At 34.2% G+C, this 27,260-nt stretch overlaps 1 protein-coding gene and 1 pseudogene across 1 annotated transcript; both read left to right on the top strand.

Annotated features, from left to right (window-relative positions):
- Positions 1-18,284: 18,284 nt before the first annotated feature.
- Positions 18,285-19,477, top strand: LOC107846963 (glutathione S-transferase U18). The gene is made up of 2 exons (XM_016691238.2): positions 18,285-18,712; positions 19,010-19,477. Exons 1-2 carry the CDS (start codon positions 18,395-18,397, stop codon positions 19,379-19,381), a joined length of 690 nt encoding a protein of 229 aa, XP_016546724.1. The 5' UTR covers positions 18,285-18,394; the 3' UTR covers positions 19,382-19,477.
- A 1,177-nt stretch (positions 19,478-20,654) lies between these two features.
- LOC107846559 lies at positions 20,655-21,937 on the top strand (annotated as a pseudogene).
- Positions 21,938-27,260: the final 5,323 nt, after the last annotated feature.

The following is a 27,260-nucleotide window of genomic DNA, read 5'->3' as shown; positions in this document are numbered from 1 at the left end:
CATAAGGGTGTTAAAGTTCCTGGCAAGTGTCATAGTGATTGGGAAGCTCCAGAAAGAGGCATGTTTGCTCATGCTTCATCATCTTCGATGTCTTCATGCGTGTTATAGGTCAAAGATCTTTCTTATAATTGTCTGTGTGATGCATGATGTGCAATTCCTCGTATACCATGTAGTTTGAGGTCTAGGTTTGTGTGGCTCTGAAAGTGAAAAGTTTGAACTACTTAGCTTATTATTGTGCATGTTAGGTCTAGTTGTTAAAATCGTTGTCCAAAACGTAAGCAAGAAAATATATTTCTTACTTGGAGTCATGGAGTAGCAATTGTCTAATGTCTTTAAGATCTGATTTCTTACCTCCTTGATTCCTATTGTCATAAAATACTACTTTTTTTCTTCTATGCTGCTTGGAATCTCCAAATGTTGTTGTAACCACCATGTCAGATCCTTTATTCACTACTTCTAAAGGATTAGACACAGATATGGACAATCCTATTAACATAGTTCTTCTGTTGTGATTTGTATTATATTGAAGCCTCTATCATTTCACCCCTAGCCTCTTTGTCTCTCTTACAGGTTACCAATTGATGTTGGCTATAGTTTGTTATATCCAAATAAGTACAAAGTTTTGAAAATGTTTTCTTTCTGTATTTACTACTGAAGATATCTTGTGATGCCTTGTTGGCTGTAGTTTGTCATATCCGAATAAGTACGAAGTTTTGAAAATGTTTTCTTTCTGTATTTACTACTGAAGATATCTTGTGATGCCTTGTTGGCTGTAGTTTGTCATATCCGAATAAGTACGAAGTTTTGTAAATGTTTTCTTTTTGTATTTACTACTAAAGATATCTTGAAATATGCATTAATCCTCAGTTGACTGTGCCAATATCCAGAAAGTGAAGGGTGGTAAGTTGAACAGTCTTTGTCAAAAAATTATATTGTATATGTAAAAAATTATATGAAGTATATAAGTCAAAATTACTTTTAGTACGTACATAATAATTCTTGAACCCCCTTATCAAAATTTCTGACTTTGTCATTGCTAGTAACCCCATATTCTTATGCTTTGGCAGAAACAGAGAAGTTTCTAATGGAAAGAAGCCTGTATTAAGAATTTTGACTTGATAAAATTTCATCATATTTGTTGTTAGTAATATCATCATTCCTTATCATATGATGGTTTATTTTGAGCTGTGGTTCTAATAGAAACATTCTCTCTCTCTCTCATATTTGAGGTAGTGTTATGGACTGTGTACACTTACCTTCTCCAGACCCCATTGATAGGAATATACTGGGTATGTTGTTGTATTAGTATGCTCAGATGGCTGATGTAGCTAGACATCTGACCATCATGTCAAAGATTGAAGGCCTAACATCACGTAAGCCTCTATATCCTCTCAATACATAGTAGGCGTATCATATTTTTAAGATACAGAAGAACTAAATTCTGATAGTTTTTTGTATTGAAGAAGTAACTAAGGTGCATTTCATACAGTACTTGTCCAATTCCAAGTCCACATATTTCGAAATAAGACTTCAGAGTTTCCAAAATCACAGACTACTAGGTTCATATGCATTACGAAGACGTCAAGATAAAATACTTTTCTTTGACTATCTACTAGACAGGAGTCCAAAATGACTTCCACTATGCCTATCAAAATATGTCCATCTTATGAGACACATAACATTACTTTGAAAATACAAGACCTGCATTTTGCATTTATGCTATTCTTACATTAATCGATTATCACATTAGCTATTCATTTAAGTAATCCAACTTCAGATGTCACTCATTTTTATTTTAATATATCAATCAACTAAAATTTACATAGTTAAAGTATGACAACTAAATATACACTAAGATTTTTTAAATCAATGAACCACCATAGGTGATTGGAGCCAGAGCCAAATACAAAGGTATGGGTTCAGCCAATCCTAGAAACTTTAGCTTGAACTCTATAAATCTATTTAATATGTATAAATTAATAATTTGGAATCCAGTAACTTAAAAAGGACTATAATATGAACCTATAGATTTCAAATCATGGGTATAAATTTCTTGAACTGCAATGTATGTTTTTAAGGGTATTAGAGTTTTACGGTATTAAGCATGTTAACAAATGTAATGATTATAATTGTAATCTAAAAAATATTTTGATTGTTTTGTGTGTTTCTTCAATTCTTATTTCTTTTTTAGGAGAGGTTTGACATCAATTCGGACGAGCATTATATGAAAGATAGATATGAGAATATTCTGAAAAATAGAACCCGGCAATGGCTCTACAAGTTAAAACAAAATTTTGAAAGTGCATGATAACGCTCAACTTACACCTCAAATTAGTGTAAGGCGGTTGTCGTCAATATATTTACCCATCTTTGGAGTTGGGGTCAAATCCACAGGAAACAATCTGAATGGCCATTAAGCTAATTTAAAACTATAGCTACGAGTTCAATTCAAACAAATGGTACGAAAATATAAAAGTAAGATGGGGTTTTTACGAGTCAAACAAAATTTGATGGCTTAACTTGCTTTAGAACTCAAAACTAAGATTTCAATTGCTCAAATCAATGATAGAGAGAAACTAGGGTGATAATTATTATGACTATTAATCTCCATTGAATAATAATTGTTCAAGATTCTTGTGGTATGTGGGAACAACAGATTATTCTTGTCGAAGATATGTCTAAATGTCTCTCGACCTATTCAAACATTTTTAATTACCCAATTCTCTCGAACTTAGGGAATCTATATTTAATAACCAGATGTTATCTCAGGTAGACTAATCCTGTTACGGCATTAATCATTACATGAGAGTTAACCTTCCTAGATATCCATTGATAATTCTCTACCTTTAGTTTATTTCTCAGTTCGAGCAAACCAACCTTAGGAGAGATCTATTGTTTGCAATCCAATAGAAATCAGTTATTCCAAAGAAATTACCAAGATATTCCCACAATCACTTAAACCCTAACCAAATATTAAATAAATATAGGAATAATCATAGATCCCACAATCCTAGTTGTGGGTTATAATTCCTTATAAGAAAGAAAGAGATAACAACAATTGAATCCATAAATCAAAGCAGTTAAACTTATAAAAGATGTAGTCAGAAGTTGATTCTCTTCCAAATCCAAGAAGAATTTTCCAAACCTAGATCAAAGAATTGAAAATTGAATTCTAAGTTGAGAGAGCCAAAAACAAGTGAACTCCCTTTCGCTAAATACAAGATGAGAGATTGTAATACCCTATATTCTCATGCTAGAATTCTGACCGTTATTCCTACGCATCTTAGCTCTAATCCAAGTTATTCTAATGTGAATACAAGTTTCATGATCATTATCCAATTCTATGGAGTATTTTATAGGTGAAAAATGTTCATACCAATGACCTAGAACAAAGTTGAGCTAAGATCAATTGATTTTCCCAAAGTTTGACATTCGATTCTACAAGGGTCAACTTCAAATATGTATATCTCTTAATATAAAAGGAATTTTTTTATCCTAAAACCTATCAAATTGTAGATAATTGAATTATCTTTCCAACGATACCAATTTTGTCTTAATCCAATACCCGAACAAAAAGTTATGCCCATTTTCGTGAGAGGCAGTAAAGGTGTGTGATGGGCGATGCGCCGCCCAATCAAATGTGTACGATTGGGAGTGGGAGGCACACTTACAGGTCTGCCATTAGGTGTGCGATGCACACCTTAAGGTATGCCATGGGTTGTGCGCCGCATACCTTGCTTCCAAGTGCCAAAAACACCCTATATATGTCTATAACATGGGATTTAACCCCAATTATCCAAAATCCTTTCACTTTCATGAAAAATTGGTCAAGAACACTCTTAAGGGTTTTACATAAAGATCAAGATATCTCAAGATTTAACCGTAGTTGTTCAATAATTCTTTAAGATTTGAATTCCCCATTTCGAGGGTTACAAGAAGCATCTATTAATCTCAAGAATAGAAATCTGAAGTTAAGAGTTCATTTAAAGCTTTCATTTCAAGGTATGTGGGGTTTCCAACAAGGACACCCTTTCGTTCTTGTGCCCAAAAGTATTTTTCTTTTATGGAGTTATGAATTTTATATGTTTTATTATGAATTTGAAGCATGAATTTACATCCTATATTGATTCTCATGAGATTATTGACATTTTCGATATTTTAGAAGTGGAATTACAGGAGAACAATGATATTTGGTGCTTAAAGCTGAAATTTTCAAATTTTGAAGAAATTTATATGTGTTTATGATGTAAAGCTTGAATCTTGATAAGTTTTTAATGTGATATTGAGACATGGGTTTTGAACTCTATTTGAGATTGTTGTTTTTGAGAAAACATGTGTTATAAACACCTTGAATTTAAATGATTTAAAAAGATAAAGAAGCTTTGACCTTTCGGTCGTAAAAAGGGATTGATTTTGAACCCGAGATGAGAAAAGAAATTCACTTTTATTGATTCATTATGAAAGGGGTAGCATGGTGGCTCCCGTTGTGAATTGTTGAACTGTTTTATGGTAGATTTTCTTTTGAAAAGATCTGAGCTAAGTCCGGGAGTAGTCTTTAGCACCGAGCAGGAGGTATAGCGAGTTTGCTACTTCCCTAGAACTACGTGCCCCCATAGGATCCGGAATTGAGGCTGATTTTCATAGTGATCACTAGTGTTTGGATTGATAATTTAAGGTCCTACTCCAACAGCAAGGAATAGGGCGACTCTCCTCAACGTGGGTAGAACGTTAGACTCCATGTGGCTCACATGGTTTATGTCGGATATGAGAGACTCCTAATATGTGTGTATTATTCTATCTAAGAGGAATATATATCGTTTTGAAGAATTGGTTATGAGAAAGTTATTGTTTTACAAAAGATTGAAATACTATATTCTAAAGAGAATTATTATGAGATTTGATTTCTTTGATGGTTTGAAAATTGAGATGAAAGTGAATTGAGAACTTACTATGATGAATCACGTGTTTTATTTGATATATCTTACTCTTTTATGATTATGATGTTTTTATTCAAGCTACGTGAGTCACTTGTTATAGCATGCATGTTTTCAATGAATACTTATGATATTTGATTTTTGAAACTTGCACACACACCCATATACTCGATACATTTCCAAGGTACTGACCCACATATTCATATGTGGGCTACATCTTCTCATAATTTAGGTAAAAGTTGTAGGACATATACCATATGCAGTCATTTTGCAGCTCTAGTCAGCAGGTGATGAGTCCTTTTGATTCAAGGGCTTGAGTTAGTTATACAGTTCAAGAAATATTGTATTTTTTTATTCAGTCGTATTGAGTGGGATAGTCGGGAGTCATGACCCAGCTACCTATAGTCAGTACTAATAGAGACTTCATAGACAGTCAGCAGAAGTTCATGTATTCAGTTTTAGTTTTCATTGTAAAAGCAAAGTTGTAATCTTGCAAATTCAATTTTGTATCTATCATATTCAAAAAAGAGTTATTTTCTGCAAATTTGTATAGAATTATACTTTTATTCTATTTCTTATGATTTATGCCAGTAGAAGGGTTAGCTTAGGGTCACTTGTATCCCTAAGCACCATGTGACATCTCGGGACCCAATTTTAGGGTGTTACAAACTTGGTATCAGAGCACATAGTTCAAGTGTCCTAGGGTGTCTTTGAAGTCGTGTCTTGGAATGGTACAAAGACGTCTGTACTTTTCTTTGAGAGGCTACAGGACATTTAGGAAATGTTTCCCTTCTTTCAACTCTAAGATAGTGCTATAAAAAGGTTCTCCAAGAAACTTATATAAATTCTCATCTTACTCTATTCTGGCCAACTCTGCCTCATTTTCAAGGTATCAAAAATAGTTAAGCTTAAGTCTCCATAGATAGTTATGGGATTGTAAGAGATCTACAAAGTATTCCATCAGTTCTTTTGAGTTTCAAAGATTGAATTTCTTTATCATGTTTGTAAAAATCATGTACTAAACCCAAGTCAGATGTGTTTTCAGATTCCTCCCCAAAAGCCATAATGTAAACCTATACTTCCATATCTATGTATTATTCTTGAAATAGAACGATCAATAAGTTCTAGTTCCTCTACAGATAATGCTCTTATATTCGCTAGCAGAAGTTTCAGAAGTTACAAAGCGGCTTGAGAGGAGCCTTATAGTATGTTATAAGTCCCTCAAATTTAAAGTTATGCCCTCATTCTTATAATTTATTCAATTAAGACAGAATAAGGTGTATTCTTAGATCATTGGATGTTGTGTGTCAAGTTTCTATCTCTAGTATTATGTAATTTTGTTATCATTGTGTTTGTGAGAAATCAAAGTCTAGTAAAGCCATGTGGGGCCAATTTCGATTCACTAGCATAGTTACTTTGTTATTTATCTAATTTTCTTTTTCAAAAAACAAAGTCAAAGTCTAGTGAAGCCTTGTGAGGCCTATTTCCATTCACTAGCAACTTGTTGTTTATCTTGTTGTTCTTGTGTTGGTTGGAAGTTTGGGTTTAGAAGTGTAGTGACAAGAAAGGTGGTAAGGGTAATTTATTGAATATGTATAGATGAATTTTATTGCTTATGCTTGAATTATTAATGAAGTGATATACCTTTGTTTGTTAGTTTAGTGAAGTTAGAGAAGGAGATTTTAGTTAAGATGGATTGTTGTTTGCTTGAGGTAAGAAAAGAGTTATTGATGGAATTTTTTATGCTAGGAAAGTATAGGTTTTGATAGAAGTACTTAGTAGTTAAGTATTGTTAATTTAGGCTTTCCTGAGATTGCAAGAGGAAGTTTAGTTGAAATTTATAGAGCTATGGAAGTAATTTAGGTGTGAAGATGGATAAATAGTAATGATGGAAAGAAGGAGGATGTGTTAACGGATTATGAATAAGATAGTCCATATGATTATGATCGATTGTCATTGTGTACTAGTCTTTCTTAATAGTGTGTTTTATAGTTTTGAAGGGAGAATTGTGTGTGAGATTGGGTTGTAAATCATGTTTAGCTCTAGACATTAAGTTTGAACAGTTGATGGTTTGGTTGTTGATGCTAGTGATATGGAGGTGATCTAGTAGGCCTGGATAGTGTGTGCAAGAGTGTAAGATCATGTGTTCATAATTAAGTATGATGTAGAGGTGTGTCCAAGGTGCTATGGGGATGCATTATTTTTCAAGGATTGTTGCATATTATATGGTTAGCAGTAATGTTGAGTGGCTAGGTGGAGAAAGGCTAGTTAAATAATTTGTGATGTTCTTGAAAGCTAAGTTAAAGAGTTATGATTGAAGATGTTGAGCCTTTTAAGTACGATTATTATTCTCATGGTTTGGGAAAAAATATAAGTATAGAAGTGTGATCTTGGTAGGCTATGATTATATGATTAGAGATGTAGGTATGGTTGCAAATGAGAGTGTAAGTCTTTAATGATGATTATTGAAGCTAGAAAGTTAAGAATGGCATATGGATGGGTTGTTCAAGAATGAAGTCGGTAAGTTCGAAATTAGTTTACTCTTGTGAGTTTAGCATTTATGTATAGATATTAGAATGACAAAATTATGGCTTAATCCTGAGGATATGGAGTAGACCAACATTCTTAGAATACTAGCTTTGACCTAAACGGGAGATGGTTAGTGAAGAACCAAACTAAGTTTTGAGAATTAGATTGTGATACATGTCAATAATGAGTTATGATGAGATAGTGATCCCTTCTTACTCTATAGTATTCCTTGGATTCAGTCATTACAACACCAGATCCATCACTTGCGTGATAAATCCATGCCACATGCCTATGCTTATACCCATCATGCATGCTAAAGCCCATTCTCAGCTTTTAGCAAGCATGTAACAGCTTCACTCTGTGATTCGAGTTATCTCCCATGAATCAATGAACTCCAGTCTTATGTTGAATAGCTCATGATAAGTATGAACTCATGTTTCAGAGTATGATTAGTTTTTAAACTCATGATACTAGTGAAGTACGCATTATATCATGTATGTCATCAGCTTCGATCTCTTTGATGAATCCATGCCTTTGATATTTTATTCCTCAGGCCTAAGATAAGTGTTAATGTTATGTATTGTAGTTTTCGTACTTCAGGTTCTTACGTGTTAGCCCTTCGGTGACCTCTTCCTATGTTAAGATAGTGAAGATGATAGTGGATGAGCAATGGTTTAGATGTGAGAGATTTGATGACCCTCATTAACAAAGATTATTTATGCTTTTCTATCTAAGGCTAGAGTGTGAAGTAAGATTAAGGTCAAGTCTTTGATACTTGTTAAGGTTAGTTAGAGATCTTGTGTATGTTTCTAAGAATAGTGAAAAAAATTGTTATTGTTAATGGTTTAGAGATATGCGGAGTATGCCTTTAGGGGCATTTGCCTTAAAGTTATGTGTGATTTTAATGATAGGCTTGAATGTCATGTTAAGTGTAAGAGGATGAATACAATATGCGCTAGTGAATCCATATCAAGAGTTTTGAATTAGTCATTGAAGTGGTAAGGTATGTTATGCTTAGGGTGTGAGCTCTAAGAAGATATAGAATATTGAATCATATGGTTTAGACTAGTATTGTGGAGTGGCATGTTGTATCTTATGATTTTTGAGTTAGTGTTGACCTTGGCGAGAGGACTTAGTTTACTTTAGACCATGCAGAAAGATTTATCAGTGTCCATGTGAGAATTATAAGTTGAATCAAATGAGTATGGTATTTAAGGGAAATAGTATAGTTGAGAGAGCATTTGAGAAGTGATGCTATGCTTGAAAGTAAGAAGTTGCATTGCCTGCGGCCTAGCAATCCTATCTTAGTTTATGAGTTATATATATTTATTCCATGCTATGGATTTATATCAATGTTGTGATTCCTTAGTCAGATGTTTTGTTCAGATCAAGCCCAAATCCATTGCTCCGTGATGTTAATAGAATTTCATAGAAAAATACTGATAAAATATTCTATTTGAATATGGGCAGTCAATATGATTTGGTCCATATAGCCTGCACTCCAGTTAACAAGCAAGACGATAGCTATTATAGAGTTCCAACTTCTCATCTAGTATTACTATCTAAAGTTTCATGAGTATTGATATTCCATGAGATAATTCCGTTCAATCCAAGCATCATGTTTCAAATTTGGCAATTTAATCATGACTCATTTCATAAGTGTTCAGCGCATAATCTCAATTTTTCAAGTGTTTTAGCTCAAATAGTGTAATACCCCCCGTATGATCTAAGTCTTGTTGTCTTCTGATTCACACTTGCATAAGTTATCACTTCTCAGTTCGATATGTATTAATGAATCATGAACACTTCAAGTGAATCCTCGACTCTCAACATGTATCAGTTCCTTGAAGCAAGTAAAGTAGAGTCAGCTCAAAATTCAGTTTCATGATAGAAGTTTGAATGATTCAGCTCAGCTCATGCATTAGTTTCAGTTTCAGATATTAAGTCATGATTCAGTTCATAAGAATCCTGTGTAGTGTCACAGTCTCTTCCTAGTATTTTCACCAAATTATTACATTCGGGGACGAACGATTCCAAGAGGGGGATGTTGTAATACCCCGAGTATTCATGCCACAAACCTATCATCTTTTCTCATGAGATCAGATCCAGCGCAAAGTAATGGTTACTCATAAGTTGACACTTTTGTTTCTATCTTAGACATATAGTTATTTTCATGAGAATTCATGCAATTGCAGATCAGTTTAGTAGCTCATTATTCATGAGATCCAGTGATTCAATTTTTATCAGTTGCACATGATAGCTTAAAGACAGATATTCCTCTGTGATTCATGTTAATTATCCATATTCGAGGACGAATGTTCCCAAGGGGGAGATAATGTAATACCTCGTATTCTCGTGCTAGAATTCTAACCATCATTCCTACGCGTCTAAGCTCTAATCCAAGTTATTCTAATGTGAATACAAGTTTCATGATCATTATCCTAGTCTATGGAGTAGTTTAGAGGTGAAAAATGTTCATACCAATTACCTAGAACAAAGTTGAGCTAAGATCAATTGATTCGTCCAAAGTTTGACATTCGATTCTACAACGGTCAACTTCAAAATTGTATATCTCTTAATATACATGGAAATTTTTTAACCCAAAACCTATCAAATTGTAGATAATTGAATTAGCTTTCCAACGATACCAATTTCGCCATAATCCAATACCCGAGCGAAAAGTTATGCCCATTTTCGTGAGAGGCAGTAAGGGTGTGCGATGGGTAACGCGCTTCCCAATCAAATATGTGCGATTGGGAGTGCGAGGTACACTTACAGGTCTTCCATAAGATGTGTAATGCACACCTTAAGGTCTGCCATGGGTTGTGCGCCGCATACCTCACTTCCAAGTGCCAAAAACACCCATATATATGTCTATAACACAGGATTTAACCCCAATTATCAAAAATTCTTTCACTTTCATCAAAAATTGGTCAAGAACACTCTTAAAGGTTTCAACCTAAAGATCAAGATATCTCAAGATTTAATCATAGTTGTTCAATAATTCTTTAAGATTTGAATTCCCCATTTCGAGGGCTACAAGAAGCATCTATTAATCTCAAGAATAGCAATCCAAAGTTAAGAGTTCATTCAAAGCTTCAATTTCAAGGTATGTGGGGTTTTCAACAAGGACACCCTTTCATTCTTGGGCCAAAAAGTATTTTTCTTTCACGAAGTTATGGATTTTATATGTTTTATTATGAATTTGAAGCATGAATTTACATCCTATATTGATTCTCATGAGATTATGATATTTTTGATATTTTAGACATGATATTATATGAGAACAATGATATTTTGTGCTTAAAGCTGAAATTTCCATATTTTGAAGAAATTTATATGTGTTTAAGATGTAAAGCTTGAATCTTGATAAGTTTTTAATGTGATATTGTGACATGGGTTTTGAACTCTATTTGAGATTGTTGTTTTTGAGAAAACATGTGTTATAAACACCTTGAATTTGAATGATTTTAAAAGAAAAAGAATCTTTGACCTTTCGTAAAAAGGGGTTGATTTTGAACCCGAGATGAGAAAAGAAATCCACTTTTATTGATTCATTATGAAAGGGGTAGCATGGTAGCTCCCGTTGTGAATTATTGAACTGTTTTATGGTGGATTTTCTTTTGAAAAGATCTGAGCTAAGTCTGGGAGTAGTCTTTAGCACCGAGCGGAAGGTATAGCGGGTTTGGTACTTCCCTAGAACTACGTGCCCCCGTACGAGCCGGAATTGAGGATGATTTTCATAGTGATCAGTAGTGTTTGGATTGATAATTTAAGGTCCTACTTCGATGGCAAGGAATAGGGCGACTCTCCTCAATGTGGGTAGAATGTTGGACTCCATATAGCTCACATGGTTTATGTCGGTTATGAGAGACTCCCAATGTGTGTGTGTGTACCATTCTATCTAAAAGGAATATGTATTATTTTGAAGAATTGGTTATGAGAAAGTTATTGTTTTTCAAAAGATTGAAATACTATATTCTAAAGAGAATTGTTATGATATTTGATTTCTTTGATGGTTTGAAAACAGAGATGAAAGTGAATTGAGAACTTACTATGATGACTCACGTGTTTTATTTGATATGTCTAACTCTTTTATGATTATGATGTTTTTATTCGAGCTACGTGAGTCACTTGTTATAGCATGCATATTTTCTATGAATACTTATGATATTTGATTTCTGAAACTTGCACACACACCCATATACTCAGTACATTTCCATGGTACTGACCCACATATTCATATGTGGGATACATCTTCTCATAATGTAGGTACAAGTTGTAGCACATATACCATATGCAGTCATTTTGTAGCTCCAGTCAGCAGGTGATTAGTCCTTTTGATTCAAGGGCTTCAGTTACTTATACAGTTCAAGAAATATTGTATTTGCTTTATTCAGTCGTATTGAGTAAGATAGTCGGGTCATGACCCGGCTACCTATAGTCAGTACTAGTAGAGGCTTCATAGACAGTCAGCGAAAGTTGATGTATTTAGTTTCAGTTTTTTTTGTAAAAGCAGAGTTGTAACGTTATAAATTCAATTTTGTATCTATCATATTCGGAAAAGAGTTATGTTCCGCAAATTTCTATTGATTTATACTTTTATTCAGTTGCTTATGAGTTATGCTAGTAGAAGGGTTAGCTTGGGGTCACTTGTGTCCCTAAGCACCTGTGACGTTTCGAGACCCGATTTTGGGGCGTTACAGAGATGCATCTTAAGAAAACCCTAAACAATGCTTTAAGTAGTTAATCCTAAATAAGAAAATAAAACCACAATGTTCAGAAAATTCTTCTGATTAGGTGACGACATTTGTGACAGCGTGTCAGGGTCTTGAAGACTTGTCAGGAATGTCGTCAGGTCTTCTAGCAATCTTGGCATTCTCTGCCTACACTTGATGGCAACTCTGATGCCTTATCACAGTTGTGACGACATGTCAGAAGTGTTGTCATAGTTTCACTTTAATTCTTCTAACACTACAACACCTGACGTAATTTCTGATAACTTATCACAGGGCTGATGACTTATCAGGAATGTCTTCAGCCACACTTTCAATTCTTTTGCATCAGTTTTCATCTCTTTTACTTCCATTTCCTTAGATTTACCTTGAATCATGACTTTTACTGCAATATCAAAGTAAAATAATCAAAAAATGACAAAAGTTGCTTAAGACTTCACAATTATTTCTCATTAAAAGCCTCAAATATATTAGCATCTGCTCATACATCAGTGCACGCTCCGTGGAAGAAGCTCGTAAAATGGAAGTTGAATATTTGACCTCATAAAATTAGAATAAGTTTTGTGACATGTCGAACGATCCAGAGCACAAGGTAATTTATATTCATGTTATTCTCATTATTTAAGTTATGATATTTTTATATTCTTTGCAGAAATAATGCTAAATAAATAAGGTCAATCGAACTAAGCTTAAATCTAATCATTTCATAGGATCAAAAGCGTTTGTAGCAGCTCGTGCTGAAATTGTAAGTTATATCATTTTAATTTTTTTTATTAATGACACTTTGATACTATTTAATATTTTATTGTTTGATAAATAAGAGACTAGGTATGTCAGTTGTATCTCATTTCAGTCAGATACCTCTCAATATGATTTCATATTATTTTCTTGTTATACAGGTGAAAAGGAACATGAAGGTGTAGAGCATGACAGAATGGAGTTCTACAACCATACTCATTACACAAGTGAAAAAGGTTGGTCATCTGAAGAAGCTGAGACTAACTATGTAAGAAATTAATATTTTAGTAACATACCATTACATTTCTATGATTAATATTCTTCGTGTATTCTTTTTTTGAGTTATTATTTTATGCAGAACAACATGACAGATTTAAAAGCTCTTTATACTTCTGGAGAGTCTTGCATGACTATTGATGAAATTGTGGATGCTGTGTTTGGTATAAAGTCAGGGTACCTAAAAGGTCTTGGTTATGGTCCTAAACCTAATACTACAAGGCAACACAAAGGAGAACGACAGTGTTAGAAGACTGTCTCAAAAAGGAAAAACAGGAAGCTGCTGGTGCCCAAAATGAGTTACAAAAATGATTAAATACAGCTGAAACTGTGGTAGAAAGCCAGCAATCACAGATACAAGACCAGCAGTTACAGATTAAAGAATTAAATTTTCAGTTGAATACTGTAGCAGCACTCCAAGAGGAAATACTTAAGAAAATACAGGTTCTTGTTACTCCATTGCTGTCAAGGTTAGAAGTAATGCAAATTTATATAATAAGTTCTATTTAATTTCTCTTTATTAAATATATAAACTATGTAGCATTTACTACCTAACTTTGCATTTTTTTATGATACAGTGGAGAAAGAATTCCATCAGAATGCCAACTTTAGGTATATTTCTATTTCTATTTCTATTTCACCAACTAAAACTTCATGTTTAACGAGATTTTATAGTTTGTACCAAATATGTTATTTATTTGGTATAAACTATAAATACTCTAAGTAATACAATTCGAGTAAAGCATGACTTATCTTGCCACCCAAGCATGATGAGTTGCATGTACTCAAGGAGTCCATTTTATTCCAATAGCAATTGTCTGATCTATCGTTGAGATCAAACCTGATGACATTACCAGTTTAGATGTCACAATAAACATCTTTCCAGGTATAACATTATTTGCCAACCCAAGAAGCCAGTCAGCCCGAGGGATCTGTTAGACTTTGCTTGAATGTTAATAGGCCATCTCTCTCTCTCTTAACACATCTCACTTTGTCTTCATTAGTGTTTGCCAAAGGTAAAGATGCAGTTTTGTCCTCATTAGTGTTTGCCAAAGGTAAAGATGCAGTTTTAGTGGCTTTAGTTAGAACAGTTAGAGTAAATGATTGAAGAAGTAAAACAAGTAGAGCAACTAAACTTTTCCAACATGCCATTTTAGTTAATGTTAGACTAATATTATATTGCACTGAATGATTTGGGCTTGTTTACATAGAAATACAACCCCTAACAAGGGCCATTTCCCCATACTTGGCTACTTTATGAAAATGATATTTTTCTTAAGGTCAATTAGTTATGTTGAATATTTGTGCTAATTAACTGTCGGGAAATGGAAGGCAAAGAATGGTGTTAGTTGAGGTCCTTAGTGTACTACTCTCGTGGAATTACACTGGATATGTTGTTATTGTTGAAGTCATCACTCGTCGGTATACCTTAATACATAGAAAACATCTTAAACATGTCAGTAAATTTTATTTAGGCACTTAAATAATGACTTATTCTAGTTTCCACCATATTCATGCCGAAATAGTTTTCCACCAGATATCTTTTCTTCCTATATTACCAATTCCCTTCCAACTACTAAGTAATTCCAAAGTTGTTTTAGGCATTACCCAGTTGACTAACCCCCACCCCCCAATACACACACCAAAAAAACCTCTCTTTAGTTTTTCCTCCAATGGTGCCTTCAAATTTGTCTTTCCCTCTAGTTTAGTGACCAGTAGTGTCATTGTGCCTACCTCGGGCCTACTACAGTTATGAAGCTCCTTTTTGGCCTCTTAAATAGGAAATACCTTGAAAGATATACTAGTATAGTTTTTTAATGTATTCAACAAGGTCGTCATATTCAAATGTAACCATTGATCTAGTGCCAAATGCGGTCCTTGGTTTAAGGTGGCTTTTTTGTCTGCCTTCTAAATAGCCTCTATCTTAAATTTATTAAAACCTCAACCATGACCTCTAGTTTACTAAGTACCAGATAGAGTGGTTCTTGACTATGCTTTCTGCAATGTGATGGTACACTTGTGTTTTGAGATTCTCATTTGTTGGTTTTTACTTCCCATTTGATGATGCAACAAAGTCTTCTCTTTCTCCGACGGTTGTTAAATCATCTATGATCTTATACCCTATAAACTTAAGATTGATTCCATGTAGCTAGGTTAAGTAGGTAACATTGATTATATTGAAATTGTCCAGTGATTCTGTATTATCTGTTTTGATGTCTTGTTTTGTATAATGTTATGCAAAACTACGAGGGAGAAAATTGACTACACAATTTTCTGTATTATTGTTTACCTTTACAGTTCGTAGATAAGATTATTTGGCTTTTAATACAATTTGTTTCTCTCTTACAGTCGGGCGCTCCTGCAAAAAAGGTAATTCTTTCACTCTCATAGGACCCAGGTAATTAATCTCTTATGTTATGCTCGGGGATATTGGAATTTCCTTTTGGTTCCTTATAAGCCAACAAAATGTGAAATGTTTAAAGAATGGTATCTATTTGTATTTACTCGATGTGTACAACTTTCTTAGAAATATTAAAGAATGGACGTTGCACTTAAAAGTTACAGTCAGTGGTCCAAAATCTAAAACTTTTGGCAAAGTCAAGTTTCTTGATAGATTCTATAATTTACGAAGTCTAAGGCGAAGTATCCTATCAGAGATGGTGGATACCTTCCTTGCAACTATATATAAGGATCTTTTTAACATAATAGATACCATGATCAATATATACTTATTATAAGAAAGGATCAATTAACATCTCAAAGTCGTTAACCAACAAGGTATGTGCTGGATATGACAACATAGTATGATGTTTAGTTATCCAGAAAAAACATGGGATGCCAGTTAAGTTTTTAATATTATTTGTTTTAGTGTTGAAATTATTTGGGAAGAGGAGCCTTGGAATAACTAGTAAAGTTGCTGCCATGCTAATAGGAGCTCTTGTCATATCTTACATTTTTTCTCTCTTCATTGCATATTTATCATCTCTAGTAAGGTGTGTGAAAAGAACGATTCATAATGAACAACTATAAAACCAATGAAAAAAGCCATTTGCATTATGGATAACCCAGACTTTTATCTTTGTATCTTACATGAACAATAGCAATAAAACTGATGAGAAAAAGAGGCTCATCATTAATAAATCGATTGTTACATCTAGCAAAAGTTGATTTTGTAATAGATCAAGTTCATACCAAGGTTTAGCGCCAAATAAACTCTTAATTGTTAGTATTTCCATATGGGTGCGGGCTGATTTTATAAATAATGTAACTTGCGCTTGCATTATTAAGAAGGAGAATAACACCAAAAGAAATAGACTTCCTAATTTACCACTCACATTTTCTTTCGTCATTGCCTTGTGGAACAACAGGGGGTGCCAAAGTTACCATTCTAAATTTCCATTTCTGCGTCATGTTAATTCAAGTGTGACACTGCTTTTTATTGATAATCAAATTTGTTGTAGTGTTGTATAGTATAGATCCAAGGTTTGTTGTCTCAATGTAGTATCATCATCAATCTTAATTTTCTTCTTTTTTTTTCACAGGTATAAAAGTGAGTTTAATGAAGACACATTGCAAGCTCAACACGTTATTGGTACTTTGGAAGAAACCTCTACATATCTGTCTTAGTTTAGGATAGGAGTAATATTTAGTACTATATTTAAGTTAGATTTTCTTTATGTTGGACTTGTTTTACTTTTCTTTGTCCTGTGAGGAGATATTACCTTAGTATAATTTTAGTTTTTTTAATTGTATGATTATGAGTGAATTTTATCAATCTGGCATGCTTTATAGTTTTATTTTTGATTTATTCAATTCTAATTTAAAAAATATATCAATATGAAATAATTAAGTGTTTTCTTGTAATTGGTGACAAAAGATTTTATTATCAAAGATAACTTTTAGCAACAATTAAATTAGACTTTTCAAGACAAATATTTTTGTCATGAAATAAACTAGTTCTTCATAAGTTTGACTATATTTAGCGACGTATGTATTTGTCTCAATATCGTTCTATTTATTTGCTACAAATTAATTTTGTATTTTATGACAATCATAATTGTCAGTAATCATAATAATTTAGTGACGATTCTATATCATCGGTAAAAATATACTATTTTTAGTGACAAAATGATAGATTTAACTACAAAATTATTACTCTTATAATAATAAATTTGTCACCAATTCATACATTTAAGGACGAAAATTTTTGTTGTATACAAAAAATTATCAATAGTGGCGAAAATATATTTCTTCAACCACGAAATATATATAACTCTAGCGACATTTGGTGTCGTCGCTGATTGAACTAAATAATTAGCGACGATGAAATTTTGTCGGTATTGATAACTTTTTAGTGACAAAAGCATATCATCAACTACAAAAAAATTAGATTTTTATGACAAATAGATTCTTCATAAATGTTACACATTTAGGGATGATTTTTTATTTTTTGTAGCCAATTTTATTTTTTTAGGGACGAAACACTAAATCATCTTTATCTACTTTTAGCGACCCACCTTTGGAAACGATTGATTGACGAAATTTTTTCCATCACGCTAAATCTTTTGCGACGAAATATGACTTATAAGTGACAAAATAATTCGTCCCAAATAATCAAATTTATTGTAGTGGAAATTAATCATGGGAAATGTTTGGGGATATTTTATTAGAGTTGGGTCGGATTATTCGGTTAAACTCAACCTTTTAATAATTAAATTATTTTTTAAAGAGAGAGTGTCAACCACGCGCCTAAGGGTTGCTGCAGAATATGGTCAAAATGGTGTATTTACAATAGATTAAAGAAGAATCGTGGTGTAATAGGTCGTATCTAAAGTTTAAGTGTCTTTTTCAAAAATTCAAACAAAATCAGTGGGTCTTTTATGTATTTTCTAAAAAATAAAATAAAATCTCACTCTTGCATTGGTATCACAAGAAGCTAAGGTAAAACATGTGAAACAACTTCTTGGTATTTCACATCAATAAAAGAAAATATTGTACAGGTTGTATTGTTTATTACAACTTATTGTTCACATCTAGAATATTGTTTATTACAACTTCTTGTTAACACATTCAATATTGCTTATATAGTAGCATGAAATGCTGACTGATATACATTAAAAAAAAAGGCTGGACTCTACTTATTTGTCATTTCTTCAATATTAGTTGTTGCTGAAGCTGGCCATGGCAACAAAAGGTGTAAAGCTTCTAGGTGTATGGGCGAGCGGCTACGTGAATCGGGTTGAGATGGCCCTTAAAACAAAGTCTATTAAGTATGAGTTTATACAAGATAATTTGTTATACAAAAGTGAGCTGCTCCTCAAAGCCAACCCTGTTTACAAGAAAGTCCCAATCCTGTTCCACGATGAAAAACCTATCTGTGAGTCCCTTGTCATCCTTCAGTACATCGATGAAGCTTGGTCAAATGGTCCCTGCATTCTTCCTTCTGATCCCTATGATCGTGCCATAGCACGGTTTTGGGCAAGCTATGTAGATCAAAAGGTGAAGACTTAATTTCATATTCCATCACATGTCTTGTAATTGGTAACAAATATTTTTAACACAAATGAATTTGTAACTACTAAACTTGACATGTTATTTGGACTAGTATTTAAACTTTATGGTTAATTTCACGTATGGTCTCTCAATTATTTTTTAGTAACTGAACGTTACAATACTTGAGAAGTCGTTTGGACAAGTAGTTAAGTTCATCAAAGTTTCTTCTTGTTTTACCCTTTTTTCTTGAAAATCAATTTGTGTACTGGATTTGTCCATTAAATCTGAAGTAAATGGTTGAAGTGGTTTCCGCTGGTTCTGGATCTTTTGAACACGGAAGGGAAGACAGCAAAGGCAGCTTTGCTGGAGAAAATGTCTGAAGCGAGTGTGCTGCTGGAGGAAGCTTTTATCAAGATCAGCAAAGGTAAATCTTTCTTTGGTGGAGATAGAATTGGTCACCTTGATATTGTTCTTGGTAGTACACTTGGATGGGTGAAGGCGAACGAGATAATGAATGAAATGAAGATACTAGATGAAAGAAAGATGCCTAGTCTAGCAGAATGGGATGAGAGATTTTGCTCAGACAAAGTCTTAAAGGATATCATTCAACAGCCTGAGAAACTTGTAGAAATTTTTCGCGAGTTTCGCGAGATAAAGAAAGCTGCCTCAAATTAATAATGTTGCTGATTTCTTTATCTGTGCTTGTTAAGGAAAATCTCTTCCTAGATCTTGTTTAAACGGATGAAAATAAAAGAAGTTTGTTGTTACTAATGTGCTAAAATAACTCTCCTCGATAGAGATTCCATTTACATGTTGATCAAAGAAAAACAGTGCACGTGTGTTCAAGACTCCAAAGAGTCTCCAAACCTTCAGCTTAGCACGAACTCCAATTCAAGTCTCATCAATCAGGACTGAATAACATTGTCTTCCTAATTCTTTTAGAGCTAACATGTTTAGGACAACTTGATAAAATCCCAGAAGAAGGCTATTTAATTCTTGGAAAATTATTGTTAGAAAGTACAAACAGCAAAGCGTTATGCCAGATGGAATAAAATACATATTTGGTTATCATGGGATTAAATAAGATTACCAAAATACTATTTTGATGGTAGCATTATATATGCCGGATGAGCAGCAGAAGAGAACAAAAGAACAAAAACTATTTTTTGATAGGCGGTGACCTTATAGCTAAATCAATTGAGAGATTATTTGGTATTCCGATGGATGCTTCTAGTTCCATGACAAAGCTAGAATTAAAAGTTGAATATTGTATCCACTTCAAGAGTCTCTGTGTTTTGGATATGTGTTGATGTTGAGACCATGAGAAGATTGATGTGTGTATGATCAAGCAAAGCCTAACCCAATTAGACTTTCAGCTTAAATATTACCAAATCTTGGCCTTGCATACATCTTTTAGGCGAAGTAAAAGGACATCCTGGTGCACTAAAGCTCTCGTCATGCATGGGGTCCGGGAAGAGCCGGACTAAAAGGATCTATTGTATGTAGTCTTATATTACAGTTCTGCAAAAGGCTATTTTCACGACTTGAACCCGTGACCTCCTGGTCATATGGATGAAACTTCACCAACAAGTTTTAAGCAAAGTAATTTGTCTCAATTTTGATTGATCACGTAATTCGTTTTTTTCTTTTAGTAGTTTCCTATCTTGCATGGTATCACAAGAAGTCTGAGAAATCGAAAGAGAGCGATACAGAAAACGGCATGAGTAGAAAGATGTCAAAAATGCTCTTCGTATTTTTCATCAATAAAAAATATGTTCACACCTACAATATTCTTTATTTGGTAGCAAGGCCAAACTGGCATAATGTACTAGATACTCCAGTGCTTATGTGCAAGAAGCATCAAATGCTGACTGATATTCATGAAGAAGAAGTGTTGGACTCTACTTATTAGCCATTCCTTCAATATTAGTTGTCGAGGAAGCTAGCCATGGCAACAGGCAGTGTAAAGCTTCTAGGTGTATGGGTAAGCCCTTTCGTCATACTGGTCGAAAATAACCCTCAAGATAAAGTATATTGGTCTGAGTTTATACAAGAGACTATGTTAAACAAAAGTGAGCTGCTCCTCAAATCCAACCCTGTTTACAAGAAAGTCCCAGTCATGTTCCACGATGAAAAGCCTATCTGTGAGTCCCTTGTCATCCTTCTGTACATCGAGGAAGCTTGGCCGAATGGTCCCTCCATTCTTCCTTTTGATCCCTATGATCGTGCCATTGCACGGTTTTGGTCAGACAATATAGATGAAAAGGTGAAGGCTTTTTTCATATCTGATCTCATGACAGTTGAATTTCTAACTGCTAAGCTTAAGATAAAATCTATTCAGTCTGAGTTAATATACGAGACTATGTTAAACAAAAGTGAGTTGCTCCTTAAATCCAACGCTGCTTATAAGAAAGTCCAGTCCTGTTACACGATGAAAAGCCTATTTGTGAGTCCCTTGTCATCCTTCAGTACATCAATGAAGTTTGACCGAATGGTCCATCTGTTCTTTCTTCTGATCCCTATGATCGTGCCATTGCACGATTTTGGGCAGCCTATATAGATGACAAGGTGAAGGCTTATTTCATATCTCATCTCATGACAGTTGAATTTCTAACTACTAAACTTGGCATGTTGGTTGACAAATATTTAAACTCTGATTATTTTTGCATATGGGCACACTGAACTTTACTAACTCTAATCTTTTGTCACATTAAACTGGACTTTATCAAACTTGAAAAGTCGTTTGGACTAGTAGTTTAAGTTCATCAAAGTTTCTTCTTGTTTCCCCCTTCCCTATACTTGAAAATCAGTTGTGTACTCGAATCGTCCATTAAATCTGAAGAAAATAGTTGCAGTGGTTTCCGTTGCTGCTGGAGGTTAACTAGGAATGCGCAAGGGAAGGAAGCGAAGGCAGTTTTGGTGGAGAAAATGTCTGATGAAAATGTGGTGCTGGAGGAAGTTATTATCAAGATCAGCAAAGGTAAACTTTTCTTTAGTGGAGAGAGAATTGGTTACCTTTACATTGTTCTTGGTAGTTTAGTTGGATGGCTGAAGGCGAACGAGATGATGGATGAAATGAACATGCTAGATGAAACCAAGATGCGTAGTCCAACAGAATGGTATGAGAGATTTTGCTCCGACAAAGTTGTAAAGGATATCATTCCACAGCCTGAGAAACTTGTTGAAATATGTCGCAAGTTTCACCAGATGAAGAAAGCTACCTCAAATTAATAATGCTGCTGATTTCTTTGCTAATCTTGGTTAAACAGCCGAAAATAAAAGAAGTTTGTTGTTGTTAATGTACTAAACAAACACTACTTGATAGAGATTCGCACATGTTGATCAAAGAAAAATATTACATATGTATTCATGAACTATAGATTGAATGGTGGAATTACACTGGAAAATATCATCCGTCGTCTGTCCATAATCGAAAAGCTTTAATGAGGAACTCTGCTTCATAATTGACAATGTCCGTATTTCTACCAGATCAGAACAGATTAAAAAGCAGAAAGTGAAAATGCCTAAACAGCATATTAGTTGGTCAACTTATCAAAAATAGTTATCTCATATTAGTTGACTACTTTACTAAATCAAGAAAGCATTAATTGAACTTTTTTCATATTACCTTAGCAATTAATTCTTTTTGAAATTGTTCACACTTGTTTGTAAAGTTTCCAAGAAGTTGTTTAAGGGATGAATTAATAAAATTACCTTTTTACTTATAATTTCTTAACATACATCTAAAAAACAAAATGACCAACTAATATGAGACGGAGAGAGTGGTGGTTATATTGATATTTGGACCTTACTAACATGGGATGCTTTGTGCACTGGATTGCCCGTAATGAGTGTTATTCTGCAACGTTTAATGTGGGAACAAAAAAATGGAAAAAGGCTTTATCTTCTGAAACTTGAAAATAGATTATGCTTAAAACTATTACCATGCAAGGTAGATCAATTGCAGATCAACTCAATCTGGACACAAATAAATACATATTTGTTCATCATAGGTTTAAAATAAGGGTACTATAATAATAATTTTATGTTACCATTATGCTGGATGAGTAGGAGAATAGAACAAAGAAGAAAAACAATAAAACTGATGTTCCAGAAGGATGTGGTTTGGGATCTTTAATGTCTATAAGATGCCTTTACAAGGAAAAGATGCCAAAGATCTTCTTGGTATATTACACTTAAATTATCTCCGAGCCTGAGTACAAACTACAGTACACCGATTGTAATAACCCAAACTTTAACAAGGGGCAAATAGGTAATTTAGCCAATATTATTATTAGTATTAATAAACAAAATTAAAATGAGAAAGACAAGAGCCAACCGTTCCCTTCAGTTAATGTTTTGATCCCATTATTTTGAGGAGGTAGAAAGCTGTGTAAAGAAAATAAAAACACGACAAAGAGTGTGCAAATAGTGTTAGCAGGATTCCTCGTGAAGTGATAAGGTATGAAATTTTATAGTTCTTTGGTATAGAATTCTTAAAACAATGTCGTCTCAGACAATAACTAATTTGTATTTGATTATCTTCGTGGTGGGCAGGTTGTATGCGACTAGATGAAGGTGGTAGCATTGATTAATGGTGAGTAGTTAGTTGGAAAAATATAAATAAAGAAAAAGTAACAGAGTATGTAACATGTACAAGCTGTTTTAATTTGCTGCTGTCAGCACCCTTAACAAACCAGCAAACAAGAATATTCATAGTGCGAAAGTGATTGGGTAGTGATGAAATCATTGACCGGTATTTTGAAATTTCTGTTTTGGCAGCCTTCTCTTGTTACATTATTCTTAATTCATGATTTAAGGTGTGAGATAATAAGGGTTAGCTTTAGGTATGAATGCTAGGAAGATTGAGACTTGGCTCTGAATAGCATAATTGATATCGTTATTTAATATTTTTGCATAGATTAGAGCAATTCGAGTCTATTTGATTGGTATTCTACGATTTGATAGGTTGTAAAAATTTTCATTAGCAGGTAACTAAGATTTTACGCTTTGAGTGCTTGCTTTGCAAATATTATTTTAAATTATGTTTTTGTCTGTCCGGTCCATGTGTTGGGATGAGCATGTGCATGGCAGAATGGTGGTCTTCAAGGCCAGTCGTATAGACTTTAATTCCCTTTATAAAATACTTTTCTGAGGTGATACGTTTGTGTGCTATAAGATTGGAGTATTGTGTATGCTTCTCGGTTTTAATGGGGCATTGTGTATGCTTCCCTTGAGCATTGTGTATGCTTTTAGATTTGATATGGGATATTGTGTATGTTTTTTCGAGTATTGTGTATATTCTTGATATATTTGGCACATTGTGTATGTTGCCCGAAACTTCTGGTGATGGTTAATTACTTTGATTACAAATGGTGATAAGTAGATAGTATAAATTGTGTTGAGATATATAGTTTCAGATGAATGATTGTTGGGTCTCGTTGGTCATCTTATAATGATATAATTCCTGCTTGAAATAACTTTACATTCATGGTGTTGTTGTATTTTCTAAAACTTGTCCCAGGAGTACTTAAAGTAGCGAGCCGACGATCTTATTGAGTTATATTTATATATAGCTCACTCCTTACTTATATGTCTGCAGATACTACCGCCCAAGGTGAAACTAGTAGGTGACCGTTCCTTCGTAAGGATTCCATCAATAAGGTGAGCCTTCACATGTTCGTGGAGGCTTTCGTTTTAGCTTTAACTCTTTAGATTATATTTCTTTTCATTGAGTTTGCATGCCCGAAAGTTGAACTCATATAACTGTATTTTAGATGCTCCATGGTCTTGGTGTGAGATTTGGACTAGAGAATAGTTCTCAATTGATTGTTGAATTTAAGTTTGATTGTGAATTTTTTTTTGTTGAATTATTATTCGCTATTTATTGATATGTTGGTGTTGCACATACCTTATCTTAGTGCTTATTAACTGTTGAAGTGTACGAAAGAGTGGTTCTCCCGACGGCTAGTGATAGCGGGTGCCAGTCATGCCTAGCTGTCATATTAGGACGTGACAAAGTTGATATCAGAGCCTAGGTTGTAGGTCCAGGGGTCATGAAGGAGTTTTTAGTAGATTCTTGTTCATAGGTATGTAGGCGCCTATACTTATGAACTTGAGGCTACGAAATATCGAGGAAGCTTCTTCTTTTTCATTCATTATTCATATATTGAGTCGAATTTAGTCTAACCTTTAAATATTATTCGCAGATGGTTAAGAGACGTGGTTCTTCCTTCGCTAATCGATCTATTGCACCTATTGGATTTGGTGCTAGACAGGATTCTAATAGTGGTGGTGGTCGAGTTGGGTCTCATCCAACTATGCCTTGAACTAGGACGTATACCAGTCCTCAGCCTAGAGTTGGGAATGGGGGCCAACCCCAAGTTGTGGCTTCTAAGCGAGTACAAGACCAGGTTCATCGAGATACTCAAGATGCAGTGCCAGTTGTTGTACCTACTGTTGCATTGCCTGCAGACATTATGGTAAGAATGTTGAATGTACTTGAGGCATTGGTGCCTAATTATGGTCAAGCACCAACTCTTCGAGAAACCTTGCAAACACAAGCACACATTCAGTTAAATGTTACAACTTTTCAGGCACCTCAACTAGGTGATCTTTTGGTTGCAGTTGTGGGGCAACCCAAGGATCTTAAAAATTTCATGGATCCTAGGCCACCGGAGTTTGATGCTACATCATCTTCTGTTGAGCCTCAAAAACTTATAGATCGTTGTGAGAAAATATTGACTACCTTGGTATTGAAGGAGACTCGTGGTGTAGAATTTAGCTCTTTTCTATTTTTAGGGTCTCCTGAGGAATGATGGACTTCCATTTTTAGGGGCAGACAAGCAGGGCTACCATCGATCACTTGGTTAGAGTTTTCAGACATGTTTATGGATAGAGTTATTCAATTGAGCAAACAAGATGACATGAGATGCTAGTTTAATGAGCTTTGACAGGGATCTATGACAACTACTGAGTACGAAGCTAAGTTCACTGAGTTATCTAGGTATGTTCCATCCTTGGTTGCAGATTAGAGGGAGAAAGTAAGACGATTTGTAGATAGACTTGAGGCTCGTTTTCATGGTCAAGTAATAAGGGATACGCGCAATGGATCCTTTGCTGAGGTGGTTAACACCGCTCTCCGTTCTGAGTCCTATTATAAAATGAAAAGGATTAATCAAGAAAACAAAAAGGCACATAACTTAGGTGGGTTTAGTGGTGCTCAATATGGTGGTAATGATAGTTTTCATTATGGGCAATCCAGGCCTACACAGACAGAGTCTGTGGGGAAACCTTCGAGGGATAGTTATTCAGCTAGACAGGGTGAACAACAGATGCAGAGAAAGGGTAACAATTCCTATCAATCAAGTCAACATCTATGGTGTTCTAATTATGGTAGAAATCACAGTGGTCGTTGTTTTGAAACAAATAGGGTTGTTATACTTGTGCTGAGCCGGGACATATTGCTAAATTTTGTCCTAAGGGAAATTCAGGTATTGGTCAAGCTACTACTCAGGTGCAAATAAATATTGCAGGAGCACAAGCCCAAGCTCAGTTGGCTAAAGTTGCTCCACAGTGTGCTTGAGGACATAATCGACAGGGTGCACAGGTTACTTAGACATGGGGTGGACCACCGAGATTCTTCACTATGGCTAGACAGGATAGCAAGATATCTAATGCAGTAGTCACATGTATTATATTGTTAGTTTTCATGGGGGTATTCTCTTGTTGATCCTTGTTCTACGAATTCATTTGTATCTCCATCTTTTGCTTTATTCTAAAAAATAAGAATTGAGACTCTTATTATGCCATATATGGTCATGACCCTAGCGAGGAACACTTTATCAGCAGATAGAATTTATAAAGATTGTATGATATATGTTTAGTGCAGGGATACCATAGTTGATTTGCTTGCCTATGTTTGACTTTAATGTGATTACGGATATGAATTAATTGGCATTATGTTATACTTTGATTGATTATGTTAAGCTTATATCCACCTTTAGCGTGGAAAAGTATGACTCTTGTGACTGAAGAAAAGATAATATTTTATTTAAAAGCATGTCGAATGATTGATCATGGGTGTTTAGATTTCATTGCCACTGTCCATGATGCATGGTCTCAGAATGTTACTATTGATAATTTTTGTATTGTTCGAGAATTTATTGGTGTCTTTCTAGATTTAATTTTTCGAGCTGCCTAGGTGGCTCATAGTTCATTTTATTTTTCACTTGTCCGCGCGAATTAGATTTCCTTACTTATTTGATATTTTTTATATGATTGTCACATTCGAGGATGAATGTTATTTAAATGGGAGAGAATGTAATAACTAAGACTTTAATAATGGGTAAATGGATAATTTAGCCTATATTATTATTAGTATTAATTAACAGAATTAAAATGAGAAAGCTAAGAGCCAACCGTTTCCTTCAGCAAATGTTTTGATCTATTATTTTGAGAAGGTAGCAAGCTGTGTAAGGAAAACAAAAATACGACAAAAAGTGTGCAAACAGCGTTAACAGGCTTCCTCGTGAAGTGACAAGGTATGAAATTT

Source organism: Capsicum annuum, chromosome 11 (genome assembly GCF_002878395.1).
Source record: "Capsicum annuum cultivar UCD-10X-F1 chromosome 11, UCD10Xv1.1, whole genome shotgun sequence".
Classification (NCBI taxonomy): domain Eukaryota; kingdom Viridiplantae; phylum Streptophyta; class Magnoliopsida; order Solanales; family Solanaceae; genus Capsicum; species Capsicum annuum.
Note: the sequence above shows the minus strand (reverse complement) of the source record. Positions and strands in the feature narration are given on the sequence as shown.

Coding starts and splice junctions, on each gene's coding strand:
- LOC107846963 (XM_016691238.2), top strand. CDS start 18,395: ATGGCAACAAAAGGTGTAAAGCTTCTAGGTGTATGGGCGAGCGGCTAC. Junction 18,713..19,009: donor CAAGCTATGTAGATCAAAAG/GTGAAGACTTAA, acceptor AAATGGTTGAAG/TGGTTTCCGCTGGTTCTGGA.